Source organism: Clarias gariepinus, chromosome 15, assembly GCF_024256425.1.
Source record: "Clarias gariepinus isolate MV-2021 ecotype Netherlands chromosome 15, CGAR_prim_01v2, whole genome shotgun sequence".
Lineage (NCBI taxonomy): Eukaryota > Metazoa > Chordata > Actinopteri > Siluriformes > Clariidae > Clarias > Clarias gariepinus.
This window is the reverse complement of record NC_071114.1, coordinates 30780214-30801889: the sequence shown is the minus strand read 5'-3', so window position 1 is coordinate 30801889 and position 21676 is coordinate 30780214. Positions and strand designations below refer to the sequence as shown.

Here is a 21676-nt window from a genome sequence, read left to right as displayed (position 1 = left end):
AGAGATTTCAGCTGTCTGTTTCCACAGTTAGGAACATATTGAGGAAATAGAAGACCACAGTCACAGTTCAAGTTAAAGCTCGAAGTGGCAGACCAAGAAAAATCTCGGCTAAACAGAAGCGACGACTGGTGAGAACAGTCAGAGTCAACCCACAGACCAGCACCAAAGACCTACAACATCATCTTGCTGCAGACGGAGTCAATGTGCATCGTTCGACTATTCGGCGCACTTTACACAAGGAGATGCTGTATGCGAGAGTGATGCAGAGGAAGCCTTTTCTCCCTTAATATGATTAAAAATCTGTGGTGTGAGTTAAAGAGAGCTGTCCATGCTCGATGGCCATCAAACCTGAATGAACTAGAGATGTTTTGTAAAGAGGAATGGTCCAAAATCCCTTAAACCAGAATCCAGATTCTCATTGGAAGCTATAGGAAGCGTTTGGAGGCTGTTATTTCTACAAAAGGAGGATCTACTAAATATTGAGTTCATTTCTTTTTTGTGGTGCCCAAATTTATGCACCTGCCTAATTTATCAAATATCACGGTAATCTTATAATCATGTATATCTTATAGGAGATAATTTATCTTATCTCCTATAAGATATATCTATCTATCTATCTATCTATCTATCTATCTATCTATCTATATATATATATATATATATATATATATAAATGGAATTTTTCTATCGTAACAACCAACGATTTATACAGGAAAATCATGAAGATTAACAAGGCTGCCCAAACTTATGCATCACACTGTATATATCACCACTTAATAAACAGTAAAAATTTAAATAAATATGTCGGTTTGATTTACATGCTCAACTTCTTACTCACTTTATTCAGGGAGTAGATTACAACAGATAGATACACTTAACAAAATTTAATTTCTTCCAAGCTTTATTTTCCTTCATAATGCCCGTACAAACTTTTATTGACGGGACTTACACAACATGCAATGAAACCACACTTATAAAATAAAATTAGTTTTTCTTAACGTTTGTGTGTTAGATGGAAACTAAGAACTGAGAGCTTTGTTTTTAAAATTTTGGCACTAACATGTTTGTCTGCAGACAAAGTCAGCACCTGTAGCATTATTGCCTGCTACTGTGTATGTGTTACATACAGTATTACTGAGGATGAAAGAAGGAATGTGATGTGGTGATTAAAGTAGGCACAAAGCTGTTACAACAGTCATTATATTGCGTGTTAAGATGCATTTAAACATTATAACAATTACCCCCCCAAAAAAGTGCTGTTGTTTAAGAGGCATTTTCTAGCATACAATCAAATGTCTGTGTTTATCAGTGCGTGTACAGTCAGGCAGATTTCAGTGTGATCTGTGTGATCTCTGCACGGCTGCCGATTCTCATTGGAATGCCGTAATAAATCGTCCCTGGAGTAACGTAAATTGCGGTGTGCTCCGAGACACGGTAAAGTCCACAGAAGTACGGATTCAGCAGGAACGCCAGGATAGTCAGAGGGAAGATCTGACCAGCATGAGTGTGACCTAAACATCAAATACAGATGCTAAAGAGTGGTGAATGGATAAATATTTTATTTACTATTTTATTTTTTATTCCTTCTAGTAATTCTGAACATCATCTAATTTCACACATTTTCTAACTTATCTATCTAAATTACATTCCACTACTACTAATAATTTTAATCTAAGACAGGTGTGTGTGAAATGAGGCGTGATCAAAACGTGTACCTGACAGCACCAAGTTGATGTCTGGTCTTTGCTGGAGAGCTTGTTTAGCAGCGTGAGGTTGATGAGCCAGGAGAACAATTGGATGTTCTTCACTACAACCACTCAGAGCTTTCTCAACATCCATCCCATGACCAGGATATCTGAAACCGCAGAAATGCACTGACATACTAGTGATGTAACGATCCGACGATTCATATCGATGCAATAATTTAAAAGAATTATTGTTGAAAACAGTATGTACAAACAGAGAGCTGCTTGTACATTTAAACTGATACATACATATTTTAAGAGACTAGCAAGGTGATTGGTCTGTAACGCTTATCCTTTTTAAACAGTCCTTGACTACGTCATCACATCATTAATTGTAAATTAGCGCTTACTTTGGCTCAGATCCTGATTAAAGCTGATGAGCCTCCAGAAACAAACTGGACTCCATTTAATTTAACACGTCTCCTGTTATACCGAACTTCCAGTCTCACATAATTTTATGCAGATCAATCCCTGCTATCCGTTATCACCCAAATGAGGATGGGTTCCCTGTTGAGTCTGGTCAGGGAGTTTTTCCTTGCCACTGTCGCCGTTGCCCTCGGCTTGCTCATCAGGGACAGCCTTATCATTTTGATTCATACACATTCACATTTAATACAAACTTAAATAATTCTTTTGATTGTGTAAAGCTGCTTTGCGACAATGTCAATTGTTAAAAGCGCTATACAAATAAAATTGAATTGAATTATGTATCCATCGGAGGATACTCAGTCAAACTTAATTATATCGTATAAGATTCAGCAGTAGGTTCCAAATTACGTGGAACCCTGGTGTTTTCCTTTAGTGATGTTTGCTCAATCTGCATGCAAAAACTCTGTCTTCTTGTTGTTTACTGCCTTAGCAACAATTAAACTGAACGAGAACTTCGATCTCAACTTAGCGTTTGTATAACACAAACTGTGTTATAGACACAACCAGGCCAGGCTCTGTTCTGCACACCTGCACTCAATATGATTATAAACATGCTAAAGTAAATTATTTTAAAACATGGAATTGAAATTTACTTTCAGATTAGTCTATGAAATCAAACACTAAATAAATTATTGCAAAGCATTAAATCAGAAGATCAGATCAGGGCTGGATAAATTAATTTACTGATCATCTACAGTTGCAAGAAACAGTATGTGAACCCTTTGGGATGACGTGGAGTTTTGCATGAATTGGTCATAAACAGTTTTATGTTGTTTATTTAATTTTTTATTTTAAGTCCATTTTTGTGATTGCTTTGTATTTTGCTTATGTGTTTAGATATGTTTTTGTGGTATTTGTTGTCTATTGTGTTATTTTATATGTGCTAGTGGTGATCTTGTGTGTTTTGTAGCTATGCTGTTTTAGTGTACACTCAGTTATGTGCTCCCTTTTCTTAGCCAGGGCTCACTTGCAAAAGAAACTACTGTCTCAATGTGACTACCCTGGTAAAACAAAGGAAAAATAAAATAAAATAAATAAAATATGCTCTGGGGTCCGTTCTGTGTACGTCACTTGACACATCCGAGATAAGTTGACACATCTAAGATGAGATCATCGTGCTAATTACGATCTGGCTAAGTTGGTTTTTCTAACACACCTGTGGTTGATGATTAGTGTAGCTGAATTGAGTTGTCTAGAATTATTGCGCGTTCGTGCGTTGGTTTAAAAGGCGATATGATCGACAGTAGAAACACTGATTACAACCCCTCCGATTGGTTGACGAAATGGAAAAAGAGCAACACATGCGTTATGCGCTGAAATGCCCCCTGCCATAGATTGCACCCCCCCCACATAATCACTATCAAATATTATACTAGAACATCAATTCGTATATATATATGCAAGATACTTTTTCTTTTCCTACGTGAGTCAATCCGCGTCAGTCATGCTCTTTAACCAATCAGATGTGACCTCACCATTTCAACCAATCATAACCAGCCTTGAGCGCAGCCTTAATCCTGTTTACATGAAATAAAGCTTATTTAAGGTTTGTATAAGGTTCAAGCTTATGGATATGTTGCTATGAAAGCAAATGCAAGAAGCGCATCGAAGAACGAAACAATCCAAGATTAGGACAAATCCACAACAATCAAATCCAGATAACTGAATTTGATCTGTTAAGGCCATTTTTTTGTTGAATTACGTGTATGCTTTGGGTCATTGTCCTGTTCCATCACCCCTCCTCTGCTTCAGTTGGCGGACAGATGGTCTTACGTTTTCCTGCAAAATCTGGAATTCATTTTTCCATCAATGACAACAATCAGTCCAGGCCCTGAGGCAAATTATTGTAGATGTGTCAACAAAAATGTTAGCATGTGCCAGAGATTTCTGTAAGTATTTAACTGACACTCCAGGATTCTTCTTTACCTCATTAAGCATTCTGCACTGTGCTCTTGCAGTGCTAAATTTTCTCCATTTGTAGACTGTCTGTCTTACTGTGGACACATGAACATCAAAGCTTTTGGAGATACTTTAACCCGTTTCCGCTTCATGCAAGTCAACAACAAGGTTGGCTCACTTCAGCTCCAATTAGCTCTTGGAGAAGTGTGGAGCACTGTGAATGTTTACATGTTATGTTTGGTAAAAACATATAATGTTTGTGTAGTATTATTTTAAGCAGACTGTGTTTTTCTATTGTTCTGACTTAGATGAAAATTTTAGCATATTTTATGACCAATTCATGCAAAACGTCATGTAATCCCAAAGTGTTCACATACTTTTTCTTGCAACTGTATCAGTTCAGTCTTGAGGGCTGCATTAATCAAATTGTGTTAAAAAACTTTAAGTGAGCGGGTGTATGACTGTCCACTAAAGTGAGTATAATAATAACAGCAGATTAGCCACATGCATGGCTTATTTTATTTTAATAATCTTTACAGCAGTATTCTATGACTTATGTTTAGCTCTTACTCAAGTAGGCTTTTATTGTCATTTCAACCATATGCAATTTAGTACACAGTGAAATGAAATGAAATCTATCTATCTATCTATCTATCTAATGAGTTGAGGTAGTGGGAAACAGTAAACAGTTTAGTCACCTGACTTCACTTGCAGCAAAGTCTCTGATAATGTCTATGGAGTCTGGACTTTGGAGCAGTTCTCTCTCAGTGGAGGGGTTAGTGATTCCACTGAGTTTTTCTTGGTTATTTTGCTAAAAACATGCACACAGTCCCTGGTAATGTTTCAACTGCACCTTTTTCACCATATAATTTAATAATAAATAGAGGTTACCATGTACAGTACATGGGGTTTCGTGAGGTGACATCCTGACATCTGCGTGCTACTATTCCCTGCAAATGGAGTGCGTGGTCAACTTGTTGACACTCCTTATGCTGCTCTAATGTTTACTTCTGCCTGTCATATGTGCTGTGGCTGCAGATGCTTTGCACTCTGATCCAGGGTTTTAGTAGCTATGAACTCTGCATAATGTACTGTTTTTTTTTTTGTAGGTGATGCTGCCTACGGTTGCCTACAGCAATTATATAAGTCAGTAAATAAGCTATTATACTTAATCCTATTTAAAACAATATTTTTTGCCCTTTCACCTCAGTTGATGATTTGGAATCCAGTTTACACATTTGACAGGAAATAAGAACTATGATACAGCACATTGGTTTAAGATGTAAGACTACCTCTTTCTCCTTCTATCTGTCTGTCTGTCTGTATTTATTCGTCCATCTTGTTGACTCTTTATTTTTCTTCATTCAACTCTTTTTCTCAATTCACTCCCACTTTTCTTTGTTAGTCACTCAGCATCTGTATCAGTGTCTCTGTGTTTCTGGGTCCACCTTTTTCTACAATCAATCAGAGATATTAATGAAGAAAGAAATACCTAATCTGGACTACACCTTACCGCAGCATGGTAGCCTCCAGGTCGTCGATGCCAGCAAGACAGATCCAGTCCTGCGTTTGACCGGGTCTGAACACTCGAGCATGGCTGTTATGAAGAGGTTCTATCCCTTTCAGGCGCAGGAACTCGAACCAGTTATCCACATCAGCAGTGTAATAGTCATGGTTCCCTAACACACACACACACACAGACAGACAAACACACACAGCAGTTTATTTCAAAATCTTTTTACAAATCAGGTTCTTCATTCTGCACTCGGTTCTGACCTGTTGCGAAGTAAGAGCCGAGTCGAGGTCTGAGGAGACCCAGCGGTTCTGCAGCGGTCCTCAAACGGGTTACCTGAGAGTCGGTCAAATCACCTACAATTGCCACCACATCTGGCACCAACACACATACATGCGGACACACACACACACACACACACACACACACACAATTCAGCCTGAACAAATTTCATACATCTAATTTCTGATGCACCATCATTGAACACATCACAATATTATTAAACGCATTTGAAGTAACACTGTGCATCGGAGGTTGGAGGAAACATGGTGCTGGTGGCATGGTAAAAGAAGCAAAAGCTCCAACAGCTCCTACATTTGAAATTTTGCATGTACCTGGCTCTAGTTGATTGACCATGGTGACAACACGCTGTAGCTGTGAGCGCCCAACTGTTGGTCCTAAGTGGATATCTGAGAGCAGCACCAGCTTGAGGCCGTCCATTGAAGCCGGAAGCTTCTCCAGAGGAACCTCCACCTCCACCACCTGCGGAGGCTGCGTGGCATTTAACAGCCCATACACAACCAACAGCGCGGTCATCATTAAAGCAAGCACCGTCTGCCTGGCTGAGCTGCTCACCGCCACCACAGAACCCTTGGTAAACATCTGGAGCACTCGGCTCGCGCAGCCGAATACCATGAGGAAGAAAATGAGAATGACATAAGCGCCCAGGCAGGTGAAGCTCAGCAGAGCGAGCCAGTGCGGCTCCGTGCCCACCAGGTAGAACATGCTCAGGTAGCTGCAGTGAGCCAGCGCGAGAAACAGCAGCACAGCCGCGCGCCAACATCTGTGCGCCCAGGCGCGTGATGAGGCAGCGGCTGCGAGCCTCGCGCCACACAGCCGCGTCACCACGCGCTTCCAGATGTAGAGCGAGCCGAGCAGCAGCACGGAGTTAATCAGTAGGATGAACTGCGCGCGGAACAGCCGCGCGCGCGCGCCAATGTCCACGCGATCCGACAGCACGGTTCTGGATATGAGAATGGAGAAAAACACGACCCCCGTGGTCACGCCCACTTTCCCTTCGGCCGAAAGCCGAGAAAAGCCGAACATCTTCGGCGGTGAGACAGGTTACCGAACCCTGGCGCGTTTTTATTAAACTCCTGCGCGAGCGACTTCATCAATCATTTATACCCACTTTGATACAGCGATAATTACTGCACAATTAAATACCTTTATAATATCCGCTAAAAAAGAATTTTAGATTCTCGCTGCCCTTCCGGAAACAACCACAACGCTGTCATTAAGCTGGCCCTCATCACAAATCATGACAAAAAGTTATATAGAAATACAGAATATTTGCCACTAAAATATAAAAATTTGGTCACAGACAGCAGATAATTTTACTGCCATAAAATGCTACCCGTTCTCCTGCTACTTTTTTTTTTCTTCTTGTCTCCTTCTTCGCTGTAGATTTGTTTGGATGGTTGTCAAACAACGAAATGGTGCATTACTGCCACCACCTGGTCGGAGGTGCAGATCAGGATTTTGTTATATTCTAAAATTATTATTATTATTATTATTATGTTACATGGTGATGGGCACCCCGGCTACACCGACCTTCTGCGGCGGGCCAAACAGAATTTTTGTTTTATGTTGTAGCCACTCAAGCACCAGCTGATTTTATATATAAGAATTTCTGTTATATATATATATATATATATATATATATATATATATATATATATTGCCTATTAAGTTTTTTTAGCATCATGCAGAACCAAATCATGATGCCTTGTCCACAAAAAGTTACATAGTTGCCTTTACCTGTGTTGTATATCCCAGTTTGAGTAGTGTGCTGCTTAGTCTGGTATGTCCAGTATATCACTGTCTTATATCTCCTATTTCTTCCTGTTCTTCTCATCTTCCTAATTTTCTTTTGGATTTTATAAATCATCGTCCTTTTCTCTCTCCCTCCCACTCCTTCTGTCACTTTTGCTTCAGTATCTGCTTACTTAGAGTATTCAATTCAATTCAATTTTATTTGTATAGCGCTTTTAACAATTGTCACTGACTTTACACAATGAAAATAATTATTTAAGTTTGTATGAAATGTGAATGTGTATGAATCAAAATGGTCAGATTGTCCCTGATGAACAAGCCGAGGGCGACGGTGGCAGAAAAAACTCCCTGAGATGGTAAGAGGAAGAAACCTTGAGAGGAACCGAACTTAACAGGGAACCCATCCTTATCTGGGTGAAACAGAGAGCAGGAATTGATCTTCATTTATACTGTGTTAGGTGGCAGTTCAGCTATAACAGTTGATGTTAATTGATGTTAATATGGAGTCCAGGTAGTTATTGGAGGTTCGGGTAGACTTGTCAATTCTTGTTTGTTCTGCTTACTAGCATATCAATGTTAATTTTTTGTGGCTTCTTTTGCCATCTTTTCTGCCAATACATTTCCCTACACTGGAATTTTAATGTTTGTTAAAACTCTAATATGTTTCTTATGCTGTTAGAATGCCTGTGATGTAAACTGGCATATGATGCACTTGAGCTTTATTTTTTCTTTCCAAAAGTTATTATAAAAAAAAAAAAATTAAGTTAATATTTACTGTAGTGTCTAAAAGTAACTTTGAACATATATTGTTGGCAGTGACACTATTGGACTTATTTTAAATTGAGCTATTTGTAGTTCTGTTGCATTCTTTTCTGCTGTTTAGAGTTTGTATTATGTTTTTTCCTAATTTTCCCAACCATGTTTCAAGATATTCTTTATTCAATGATTTTGGTTATAGCCCTGTAAATTCATCTAGTAGTTTGTTAACAATTGTACCCTTTTTTTTTTTTTTTTTATACCACATTTCAACCTGTACTGTAGCTCTTCTCTATTCTTACTGGAATAGTTCTCCCATATCACATCATACACCTTTGCAATATGGAGGCACGGTGGCTTAATGGTTAGCATTGTTGCCTTGCACCATCAGGGTCTGGGTTCAATTTCTTACCACAAGTCACAGGAATTGTTTGTAGACACTTCTGAGACAGGATTGTCTCGAGGCACAAATCTGGGGAAGGTTACAGAAAAATTTCTGCAGCTTTGAAGGTCCCAATGAACACAGTGGCCTCCATCATCCATAAATGGAAGAAGTTCGAAACCACCAGGACTCTTCCTAGAGCTGGCCGGCCATTTAAACTGAGCGATCGGGGGGAGAAGGGCCTTAGTCAGGGAGGTGACAAAGAACCCGATGGTCACTCTGTCAGAGCTCCAGAGGTCCTCTGTGGAGAGAGGAGAACCTTCCAGAAGGACAACCATCTCTGCAGCAATCCACCAATCAGGCCTATATGGTCAAGTGGCCACTCCTTAGTAAAAGGCACATGGCAGCCCGCCTGGAGTTTGCCAAAAGGCACCTGAAGGACTCTCAGACCATGAGAAACAAAATTCTTAGGTCTGATGAGACTCTCTGGCCACTCCACCATGGCCGGCCAGCTCTAGGAAGAGTCCTGGTGGTTTCAAACTTCTTCCACTTACGGATGATGGAGGCCACTGTGCTGCAGAAAATTTTCTGTAACCTTCCCCAGATTTGTGCCTGGAGACAATACTGTCTCGGAGGTCTACAGGCAATTCCTTTGACTTCATGCTTGGTTTGTGCTCTGACATGAACTGTCAACTGTGGGACCTTACATAGACAGGTGTGTGCCTTTCCAAATCATGTCCAATCAACTGAATTTACCACAAGTGGACTCCAATTAGGCTGCAGAAACATCTCAAGGATGATCAGGGGAAACAGGATGATCAGGGGAAACAGAATGCGCCTGAGTTTTTATTTTTTGCAAACAATTTTGCAAACGCTGTGAATACTTATATACATGTGATTTCTTAATTTTTTATTTTAAATACATTTTCAAAAATACTTCCAAAAAGTAAACCTTTTTCATGTTGTCATTATGGCGTGTTGTGTGTTGAATTCAGAGAAAAAAAATTAATTGAATCCATTTTAGAATAAGGCTGTGACATAACAAAATGTGGAAAAAGTGATGCGCTGTAAATACCTTCCGGATGCACCGTATATATCTTGTAAATTTAAGCTTATTTATTATTAGTATGCAGAGTGGTAACGTCCTGCTGTTGTTTCTCTCACACATTATTAGATATCAGTGTACGATTAATAGTTTATTCTTTACCTGTTCTGGCATTGATTCTGGTTCATCTTCCATCATTGATGCACAGTAGATTTTTTAATTTTCCATTAAAATCTCCACACCACATATCACTTTGCCTCCTAAATTTACAACAATTTCATCTAATAATTCAAGCGATAACTTATACAGGGAGTATAGATATAGATATAGATAATTTTTCTGATTGTCTAGATTTTACCTACTATATACTTTGACTCAGTTCTTTTCCTCAAAACTCTGTGTCTCATCACCAGTAATGATGCTTTTTAAGAAACTTTCACCTTCCTAAGAGTATTTCTTCAAATGCTTATGTTTATGCTCTTTTGTGAGTCATTTTGGCACCAGATACACCATGGACCCACCACGGACATTTTGAAATTGGTCTCTTTGACCTTTTATAAATTTTAAATGTGCTTTCTCCATATTAGTCAAGGCCTCCGGATCAGATCGTTGTGCAAAGGGCCATCTGTTATAACCATGAAACATTTCAGATTTTAGAACAGCACTAACAAAAGTATTATTATTGTGTTTACTGTTACAACCATTAATCGCTAAATTTTGTCACAGTGTCATAACCTAATTATAAATTTTAAACGTGATGCCATGCTGCTACTCTAAAAAGTGAATGCTGGCTCTAATAGTAAAGAGTGAGAACACACAGTGCTGGGCAGGGGAACTACAGCCTTTACCATTCAGGGTGCCCATGCTGACCTGTGTCTACCACGAAAACATCTGCAATGGGTACGTGAGCATCACCACTGGACATGGAGCAACTGATAAAGGTGGCCTGGCAGAGGCAATGTGATGCTCTGGGGAATGTTCTGCTGCGAAACCTTGGGTCCTGACATTTATGTGGATATTACTTTGACATATACAGTACCACCTACCTATACATCGTTGTTTATCAAGTTACACGCCTTCATGGAAACTGTTCCTGATTGTTCAGGAACGGTTTGAGGAACATAACAAAGAGTTTGAAGTTTTCTCCAGATTCTCCACCTCTTAATCAAATCTAGTGTCTGTGGGATGTCCTGGAGAAACACATCTGATCCATGGAGGCCTAACCCTCACAACTTTAAGTACTTGACGGCTTGGTGCCAGAAACAAAACACACCTTCAGAGGTCCAGGCCTCGATGTCTCAGAGCTGTTGTGGAGGACAAATGGTAACTACGCAATATTAGGCAGATGGTTTTTATGTTATGGCTAATCAGTGTAATATTTTACTGAGCAAATATACCAGAAGCAGAGATTCCACACTCTCTCAGCTCAGAGTACTTTATTTTCTTGCTGTTTTCTTGTAGTGCCTCAAGGGGGAAGCAGAAACTCACGTTTCAGACACAATGATTCTAATATCCACCTAATACCTCCAGCACACTCGTCCAGGCTGTAATGTAATGGATGGTACATTTTTCTGATTTCTAGGAAAGCTGTGTGATATGAAAATAAAATTGATATTGTAATCAATTTTTGTTCCAGTAGTATAACCATAGTTATATATTAGTATTTATTACAGAAGAATTATAAACTCTGATTATAAACAGATAAATTACATCTTTCTTTATCTATTAGCAATAACATTATTTATGTAATTTTATTTTTTTAATAATTAAAATAATTATTCATATATTATTTATGGATGTGCATAAATAATTGAGTACACCAGTAAGCTGTAATTTTTATTTAAGAATTTTTTTTTTTAATACATTTAGGATTTTAATATTTTGAATTGAGTTGAATTTATTTTTATAAGTAAACCATTATATCATGATGCAAATTCTGTAGTGCACAAATTGTATACAGTAGTATGTATGATTTTTTTGTTGAAGTGTAGAACTATGACTTTTTTTGTTGTTTGTTGAAGTTATATCTCTAGGACTAGTTTCTAAAATTTGAAACCCGACTAAGGAAAGGCTATTTCTGTTTATTTAAAAAGTTGTTTTTGTAATTTTGTACATGTATAAAAAAAATCACATACCATCATATAATAACAGTAACATGAATAAACTTAATTTTAATTAATATAATACAAACTGAAATCGAGATAACATTTTATCATCTTTGAACAAAAAACAGCATCTTTGCTTATGAATTAATAATGACAATAATAACAACTGTATATACACACATATACAAATATATACATGCTGTGTACATCAGCTTTGTTAAAAACAGTGATAAATTACTCAAATAAAATGCTTTATGTTTATTTCAATTGTGGGTAATGTCTAGTTTATTGCAGCATTGACTAGTAAAAAAGCTTTAAAGAGTCACAGTAAAAGTAAAAAAAGAGTTACACAAAATCCACTTCAAGAAACTAATGCTGAAGAACATTGTTGTAGATTAAATTAAAGAAATCGGAACATATGTTTTACTACGACAATTTTAAAATGGGTTGTTTATGTAACGAGCTCAGCAGCGACCTCATTTCGCCTCTCGTCTGTTCCAACCTCTCAGCATTCAGCATCAGCAGTTACTAATCACCGTCCTGATCATCTGTCATCATCTGCACCTGTTTCTTTCTGGCTCATGCCTTTAGTTGTGTAAAGTAAGATTCATAGGTTACTGTGTGGCTTAACAAACAAAGCACATTCCTCTGGAACTGCTCAGGTACAGGGACAGGCTCAAGAAATACAGCCAAAACCAGGACAAAAATGAGAGCGAAAAAAGTCCTTTATAACGCCTGGAGAACAATTTCACAGGACTATATTAAAATACACGTACAAGTACAAACAGAAAGTCTGGCACTTTGGAAGCGACATATGAATAAACGAGACGGTCAGTTCACGTCTGTATATTGATAGTTTTACTATGAAGGAATATCCCAACATTCTGGATTAGGCCTACGGGCGTTGTTAAAAATATAAACATTTTTACTTGTATTACCCCCCCCCCCCCCCCCCCCCCCCGTTTTTCATATTAGGGATGTGAACGTTAGAGCTTGACTGACTGTAACATCATCATCATCATCAACATCTGTTTATCATCCCTGTGAATGAGCCTTTCCTATAGAAATGATAATGTATAAGAGCGAGTGATGTCCAGGAATTTCCTGTGATTTTAATACTATATCTTTTTATACATAGCAGGGTCTATTTTTGTGCCTTTCCTCTTTAAACACTTTTTGTCACTTTTCATGTCCTTGTGTTACGCAAGAGATCCGGCGTTCTTCACATCATCTCCTCACCTCACCTCCATAGTCCCAGGTGCAGAGCCGAGCGAAAGGTCAAAGGTCAGTGCTCATTTTCTTGGAATTTGTCTCGGCTGTCACTCCACACAAAATGATCCTGCATAGATACTGTAGATCAGTGCAGTGGTGATGACAGATTTCTTCTGAACAAAACACAGCACTGATTTTACTTTATTTCCCTAAAAACATATCTGTAAACTATTTCCCCCCAATTTATAGAATGACCCGTCATCATTCAGGAGACAGACTCAACAAGACTGAGGTTAGAAAAAGATCACAGAGGCATGCAAGAAAACACTTCATTAGTAGCATTAGCTCTGCTGTTGTGAGTTTGTAGTAAATACTCTGAGATGTAATTTCATTTTAAATGAAACAACTAAATTTTAAATAAAAATGTGAATATGTAATATAATAAATGTAATTTTAAATATGTAATATGATATTTAAACTTCTTTCATCTATTCACAATAATAACAACAGTTATGGAGACACACCAAATTTCTTTACACCAAATTGAATTTGAAATATTAATAATAAAAACAATGCAACAAGATATTTGTCCTGTAATGCTGACACGGTGTGCGCTTTTAGAGTTAATGTTAAACACTGGAATTATTGTTTCTAACATCACTGTCCGGTTATATTTGCATATAACATCACACGTTTCTCAAAAAGTCCTTTCAGATACTGTTTTTTCAAGATTTATGATTCTCTTCTCATGAATTTCACCCTCTTACACTAAATAAATAAATAAATAAAAACATAAGTGAAGGGAGAAACTGAATTCATTTCTTTCCTCTCAATTATACAGAAGCAATGGAGTATTGAAAAGTTGGAGCCGACTGCGATTCTCATAACTCCCAGCTTTAACACAGAGCATTTAATATCAGCCTTCGTTAATAAGAGTCTTGCGTGCTGAATTATCCATAACGCTTCTGTGATTCAAAAAGAACCATCAAAAAAAGACAAAAAAACTTTAGAGCTCTGTCTCATAATTAAATAATACATTATATGTGGCAATTATTTTTCCTTAGTAGCAGACCAAGAAAATCAATAAGCGAAGGTAGAAGCGCCTCAGCGGCGGCTTAACGGCGGACGCGTCTCTTGTCTGTTCCCCTCGTGGCCAATTACATCATCACAGCCCTAAATACCTGTACAGTGTCAATGCTTTTAGTGAAAGAATGTCAAATGAGAGTCGTCTCACTGTGGTAAGATGAAACAATCTTTTGAAAAATGGGCTAAAAAGAATATCTGTGACTTTTTTTTTCACCGAACTCTTGAGCAGGTTTGACCTGCATCCACTTTTCTGATTTTATTGTAGTTTTTGGACTTTTTTTTGTCTTCTGAAACAGAAGTGTGTTATTATCCTGTGGTGACTTGGTTGGAAATTGTCCAGGAGCACCTGACTTTGTTAACGTGGGAATGTACACCAGTGCTGTGTACCGTTCCACACAGTTAAACCAGTGGTTCTCAACTCCGGTCCTGGAGGAACGATGCACATTTTAGTGCTTTCCCAGCTCCCAGCACACCTGCTTTAAATGATTAACTAAATAACAGCCTTTTCTTAATTGAAGTGGGTGTAGCAAAGACAATAGAATATGGAGGGCAGTGGTCCTCGGGAATAAGGTTGAGAAACAGTGCTTTAAACCGTACTCCATACTGTGTGTTGAACGTCAGTTAAATGAACTTCCTTCAACCGAGTCCCTTCATTCAGAACAGCCTGCAAGGTCACCAAGACAGACAATACTTCCTTCTTGCGTTATTCTCATAATGTAAGCATCTCAGGTACCTGTTGCTGCTACTGTTGAAAAAATACATTATATACATATACATACTTATACATATACTATTGAAATATACTCTGAAATATACCTGTAAATAACTATCATTTGATTTGGATTAGGAGATGAACACTGTCATTTATAAAAAAAAAATTATATTATGCAGATTATTATGCAGTTTGTGTAATGCTAACAATTTCTTTCTTAAAAAATACATAGATTACTTATAAATTATTATTATTATTATTATTATTATTATTATTATTATTATTATTATTAAGTAATAGTCATATCAGGTTTTCCATAACAGTAATGAATGGTGCCTTAAATCAATGCCAGGTGAGCTGCATGTTTTCTTACTCTTCCTTAAGCCAGAGTGACTGAGGGTTAATTTAACTTGTCGACTTTTGGTGAAGCACGAAGACCAATGGGAAATTTTTTATGTCCACTTCCAGCGAAGTGATGACCCATTGTTTACGCTGTAACTTTCTTACCAATATCAGATTAGACAAAATTCTTCTGGCCAATCATAACGCACAATTTCTTATCATAGTTTTGCACTCGTTTTGTTTGAGATATTTTGCAAATTACTTTACAAATAAATAAATAAAAACAAAAAGTACTTTTCTGGCAGTGACTCTCCTTACATTGACCCGGATATACTCCACATTCTTCCTGTCATATCTCATGTGTATTTCAGTCCCTTAGGAGCTCAGTAGATTGCTGATGTAATCAACCTGTAATGGAAGTAATTTTAAGTAATCGCAGGTTTTCCATTAGAGGATCTTCATCATATAACCTGATGCTGAGACCTGACCGTTACACACAGACTGTTAGTGAACTCAGACTACAGATGACACTGAATAAAAGGAGCTAAAATGGCTTGTTATTAAAATTCAATTGTCTGATACCTCAAGCAGCTCCATAAATTATACAAGAGAGATACGTATGATATCCGTCACATTATTACTATTCTTCTTTTTCTTCTTATAATTATTATCAGTATTATTTTGAAATGATTTACTTAAGAGACAACGCATCAGATACCTATCACCTCTTCCCAGCATATTAAGCATAAATGTACTATTTCCTGTTTGTGTCTGATCTGCACTCTGATTGGCTGGTGATGCTGATACATCACTATGTCTGACAGTTTTGTTCTACAATCATTTACTCACTTCTTTATTGTCTTTCCTAAAATCACACACCTTGCATGTTTGAAGCTTCTCTCTACGTACGGTTTAAGACCAAATTTACACTTTCACTCGCATTGCATTCTACTGCCTGCTAAAGAAATAAATTATACATGCACGCTCAGCTCTAGGCGGTATTCACTTCACCCCTAACTCACAACTGTTTGATTAAGTCAGATTAAGAAAGCTGTGTGATATGAACTTCTGTGTTTACATGTTTCCGAGTGTCCGACCTCGCTGGAAAAGAGCTCCTCTGCAGCCAGACTTTCTTTCAGTTTAACAAATGCAGTTTGCTTTATGTGTGAAATATTCACGGCTGTTAAAAAGCAACACATCAGATCTCATTAAAAGTTGATGCGGCTTGTGGGCAAAGAGAACGCTGGACGCATCAAAGCCGCGCTCGCCCAGCCGAATACTAATAACTGTGACATTCTCCATCAGCCGCAAGCTGCTCAGATTTAGCATCAGTCAAATTTCATAAATGACCCAGGCTCATGGAGTTAATAAAGGAGTGAAAAAATGTGCTGCTGTAATGATTGGTTCCTTTTTTTCTATAGCAGGACATTCTGAGGTGTTTTATTTCACTTATACCACAGATTTCCAAGTTATTATACACAGGAATGATGCATCATACATTTAAGCTGTTCATAGTCACGGCATGGTGGGGTAGTTGTTAGCACTGTTGTCTAGCACCTTCAGGGTCAGGGTTCGATTTCTGCCTTGGGTTTCCTCCGGGTGCTCCAGTTTCCTCACAAAGACATGAGGATTAGGATCATTGGTGTTCCCTAATTCCCATTTGTGTGGGAATGAGTGTGTGTGTTTTTTCACCCCAGGGTGTGCCCCGCCTCCAACCCAAGTCTCCTGGTATAGGCTCAAGGCCCCCGCAAGGACAAAGTGGTATAAATGATAAGTGATAAGTGATAAATTACATTTACCCAGTTTTTTTCTGTCTCTTTTAGGTAATAGAACAAAAAAAACCCAACTTATTCATGTTACTGAGAAACTGCAAAGAAGCATCAACTCCTATGTCCTGAAGATGCTGAAAAACACAAACTGATACAAAGTGCTCACACTGGAGACTCCTTCCACGATTGTTATCATTAACATTTTATTGTGCTTACTTGTTTTGCCCTGGCTTAGAACATTCACTATAACTATGTCCCTTATGTCGTGTTTTCCCGATTTTCTTGGCTTATTTAATGGTTCTTCAAAAGGTTCATTCATTAGTTAAGCATTCTCCATTCTCTGAAAGTACCAAGCATTCGACTCAACGGCCTTTCTAAGAGAAAGAAGCACTCTTTTGTAGGGTTCCCCAATCCTGAAGAACCCCCTAAGGGTTCTAAAAGTGTGCATGCTGAAACTTTTGATGGATGGTGTAGTTATGAAGTGTCACTCAGCGGGACTCGACCTCCATGGAGAGCCAACAGAGCAACAAAGGTTTAGTAGAGTCTCAGCGTACAAGGTGGAGGACAGAGAAATTCTGCTCTGGGCTACAGTGAGAGAGAGAGAGAGAGAGAGACTCATAAAATAAAAATCAGTGGCCGGACTGCGGCACCGTGTTGCTCTGATGTGCAGAGAAAAAGAGAGAGGCTGAGAGACAGAGAGGTTTAGAGAAGGTTTAAAATATCCACAAGCTACTCAAATGCAGACATGCACGACCAAAGGAGTTAACATCAAAAGAACCTGTTTTCAGCTATTCTGTGTGGTGCCTTTGCTTTGCATATTTTATAAGCGCGAAGTTCTTGTTCAGGTCCTTGCTGCTGTCTGTATTGCCATGATGACATGAAGCCTTCTTAAAAATCCTCCTTTGCTGTGAAAAAAAAAATCCCAATTGTGTAAAGCACACTGCTGACATGTTGGCCACGGGAACCGGGGTCGGTACACGAGCTGAAGGTCCGGAGAAGAAAGAGACGACTCGCGTCTGCTATCTCAACATAAAAGAAGCTAAATGACCTATACTTGTGGTCAGGACTTTAAAGAAGCAGATGACAATCAAAAGGACAAACGGTGAGAGGGGCACCGGCGCGAAGCGGCCCCGGCAGTTCTGTGAAGTCTTTGACCTGTGAGTTCAAAGCCGGTGACGGACCTTTGGACCTGACTCGCCCAGACAAAGGCTTTGTTCATACTTAAGCAAAATGTCGGCATTGTTCACTTTGAGCCTGAGCAGCACCTGCAAAGGAAAAAAAAAAGCCTTATTGACAGGATGCATGATCTCACCTGCTGGAGAAAAATCTATCCTTCACTCCTTTCAATGCTGCGTTTAAAGCCTGAATGATGCACGGACAGCATTCCTAACTGTGTGATATTTATTTAGTGTAATGCATCTCATTCTGACAGCCCCGGGACGATGAAAATGATGAACTAGCCTGACTGTTGAGTGATTTGTCAGTACCACCAGGAACTATCGTTCTTTCAGATGTCTTAAGGATTGGACATAAATCCTGGATGTTCATCAATTAATCATATAATCTGTAAGAGATCATAACAATACAAATAATACCCATGAATTAAAAGAATAAAAAAAGAAAGAAAAAAAATGAGGTAATGCTAATTACAAATACAAAAAAATACATGATAAAGAGTTTAATGCCATTGTAGATTAAATATCACATTTTTTAAATTAAATCACAATAATTAAATTAATACTTCTTATACCTTGTTTAGTACTTATACCTTGATTTTGTGCAAGTGAGAACAAAAGATTGCTGAAACCGAAGTGTCAGTGTGAGAAATTTGTGATTAAAATCCAAGCACTTGTACGTAGTTTATCTAAAATCCACCAATAGGACGGCGCCAAACTCACAGCATAGCTCCAGAAACGGTAACGGCGAAGGATATACATAAAAAACAAACAGAATAACCCTCTTATTAACTCTGTTATAGACTTCATACCGGATCTCATACAGTGTGACAAAGAATAATTTTAAAACAGCATGTGATCATTTGCGTGATGTGATCAACTTCCTGCTGCTCCTATAAAAACCCACACCAACCACGGCCTTAAGCCTATGGTGTTCAGGTCGAGGGAACAAGCACAGCTTTGTGAGGATGCTGTACAAACACACCTTTGTGTGTCCAGCGACAGTTTTGCTTAAAAAATTTAGAATTCCGTGTACAGGACTTCAAGCAGACCAGAAGGTGGCTCCTCGGGGCCTGCGGCGATAGTTAACCATGTCAGAGGCATGAGGCGAGACCGGGCTGTGCTCAGGAGCGCACAGTTCTCCAGAGATGTCTGACAGTTTGATGTTAAAAGTGTGGCTGGAAGACAATATGGAGTTGATGTAATCTTCACATCTCAAGTTTTTTATGTTTTTTTTTTTTTTTTTTTTTTAGATCTGAGTGAAAGAAGGTACGACAGACAGGACTGTTGCTTTAGTAATGAGCAGAGGAACACTGAAGTCATGTCTCAGACCTAAAGTCTAATGTCAGGTACCTTGTAGTTTCTCCTCAATGTCTATACAGTGTCTTCAAATGGGGAGAAGTTCTGCAAAAATGTAAAACCCAGCAATCCTCATAATAGAACAGTAGATTCCCACGAGGCTTCTGATGATTGTTGGGTGTAAGAAAGCTATATATCTTTATTTTTCATACACTTAGCATTCTGAAATCATTAGATTGAATGAAACCAAGGAATTAAAGATCACTGTTTTAAAAGAGGCAAATTAATGTCGTACATCTGGTAAAGAAAACAACTAAGGAGATAAAGCTGAAATGACTGGAATTGGGCTATGAACTCTTCAACACATTATTAAACCCCGGGAGTATAGTGCTGAACCCTCAGCTTCACAGAAGAAATGGGATCTGGAGAAAATCATAAATGAAGATCACTTAAAGGCTTGGTGCAGTTGCATCATAAAGTGCATAGTAGAAATCAGAGCCATGTTTAATAGTGAAAGTAACAGCATTTCCATGCGGACAATGTGATGAGAATTCACAATGGTGTGTTTATGAGACAACAACTTATCATTTCTAGTGTCCACTGTACAAGCCTCTGGAGACAACATTATGATCTGGGGTTGGTTCGGTCGCTCAGGTCCAGACTCAGCAACGTTATGTGTCAATAAAATGATGTCAGGTAAAAATAAATAATTGGTAAATTGCTGTGCTGTAAGAGGAATAAAACATCTAAGCATGTTATGGAAAAAAGAATCAACTTTATTGTAACAACTTAAAGTCCACGTCATCACACCACCCCGGTGTTCACTCAGTGTTTTACTGAAACTGCATAACACTGGAAATGAAATACAGAGCCTGAGATGGTCATGTTATTCTTCTCAGGCGGAAACCAGTGCGTTGTCCGTGCTCTGGGTCGGCTGACCTTCGCTACCTCTTCGTCATGTCTGAGCACGCTGTAGAAACACTTAAAACGGTCTCGTTGGAGGAGTTAGCATTCATGTGTAAGTGACCTGGGATTTAGGAAGCTCCTCTTAAAACACTTCTCTTGTTCTTGGATTCGAACTCGAAAAAAAACTGAAACCTGAACCTGAGGCCCTGAAACAGGAAAATGAACTCAGTGTAAGAACACTAGGAGGACGTTTCTTATGAAAAAAAAACCATCACTTAGGTGTTACATTTTAGTTTTTGTTTACTATTTATTTAATAGTGTTTATCATTTAGGGAAAAAAACATCTTTTTAAGATAAAAGGCAATCATTTAATGTTACAGATGTCTGAAAAAAGACCATGCAGTTGTTTAATAGACAAGTATGCACATGATTAGGAAAGACATTTTTGGAAGTACATTAGAAAGTACAGTAAATTTTATCAATAGTGCAAGGGCTTTAAAGTTTGATCACTACACTGACATTTGTAAAAACTGAAGCTGCGTAAGTGACAATTAATTATACCAAGAACATTTTATTGTCAATTAGGCAGTCTCATTTTTTTTTGTGACCAAACTAACCAAACAAAATCCTAAACACAAAAATTCTGCTGATTGTCTTTAATTTCTCAAGTACATTTACTGTATTTATATTTATTCATTTTTTTCAGAATTCTGACTTTAATTATGAATAAATCCTCCTGACCTTACAGGATTTATATATATATATAAAATATATAAATAATAGTGGCCCTAACTGTTTTCCATACTATGAAAAATTAACAAACTACATTAAAAAACAACTAATCAATGAGAAAGTGCTTCATAAGTGCCACATGCGATAAATCCTCCAGTGGGCACACACACACACACACACACACACAGTCCTCAACCTTTTATACACCATTACATTATTCTTATTGTTTGTGTTAGTTTGTGGATTTTTTCAAGAAATTAGTATAACACATGTTCATTAAATTGGTCTTTATGTGAAAAAAATATGTGATTTGAACGTTCTGTATAAAAATTACATAAAAGTTGTAATCTTTGAGACTGATTGTTATTAGTGAACATTAGTAAGTCTCAATATATGGAAATGTAGAAAAACTCAGGATGCAAACTATTTTTCTATTTAAATTAACCTTATTTTCATAAATACCATGCTTCATGTGTAAATGCTCCCTAAATTATTTAAAAATAAATGTAGACCT

The 21676-nt window shown here is 38.0% G+C and overlaps 1 protein-coding gene across 1 annotated transcript; it reads right to left on the bottom strand.

The window, feature by feature from the left end:
- Positions 1-883: 883 nt before the first annotated feature.
- On the bottom strand, positions 884-7260 carry tmppe (transmembrane protein with metallophosphoesterase domain). The gene is made up of 5 exons (XM_053513861.1): positions 6201-7260; positions 5850-5960; positions 5587-5752; positions 1716-1855; positions 884-1511 (listed from the first exon to the last, which is right to left on the bottom strand). Exons 1-5 carry the CDS (start codon positions 6910-6912, stop codon positions 1321-1323), a joined length of 1320 nt encoding a protein of 439 aa, XP_053369836.1. The 5' UTR covers positions 6913-7260; the 3' UTR covers positions 884-1320.
- Positions 7261-21676: the final 14416 nt, after the last annotated feature.

Coding starts and splice junctions, on each gene's coding strand:
- tmppe (XM_053513861.1), bottom strand. CDS start 6,912: ATGTTCGGCTTTTCTCGGCTTTCGGCCGAAGGGAAAGTGGGCGTGACC. Junction 1,856..5,586: donor CTGGAGGCTACCATGCTGCG/GTAAGGTGTAGT, acceptor CTGCGGTTTCAG/ATATCCTGGTCATGGGATGG. Junction 1,512..1,715: donor CATCAACTTGGTGCTGTCAG/GTACACGTTTTG, acceptor TTTGATGTTTAG/GTCACACTCATGCTGGTCAG.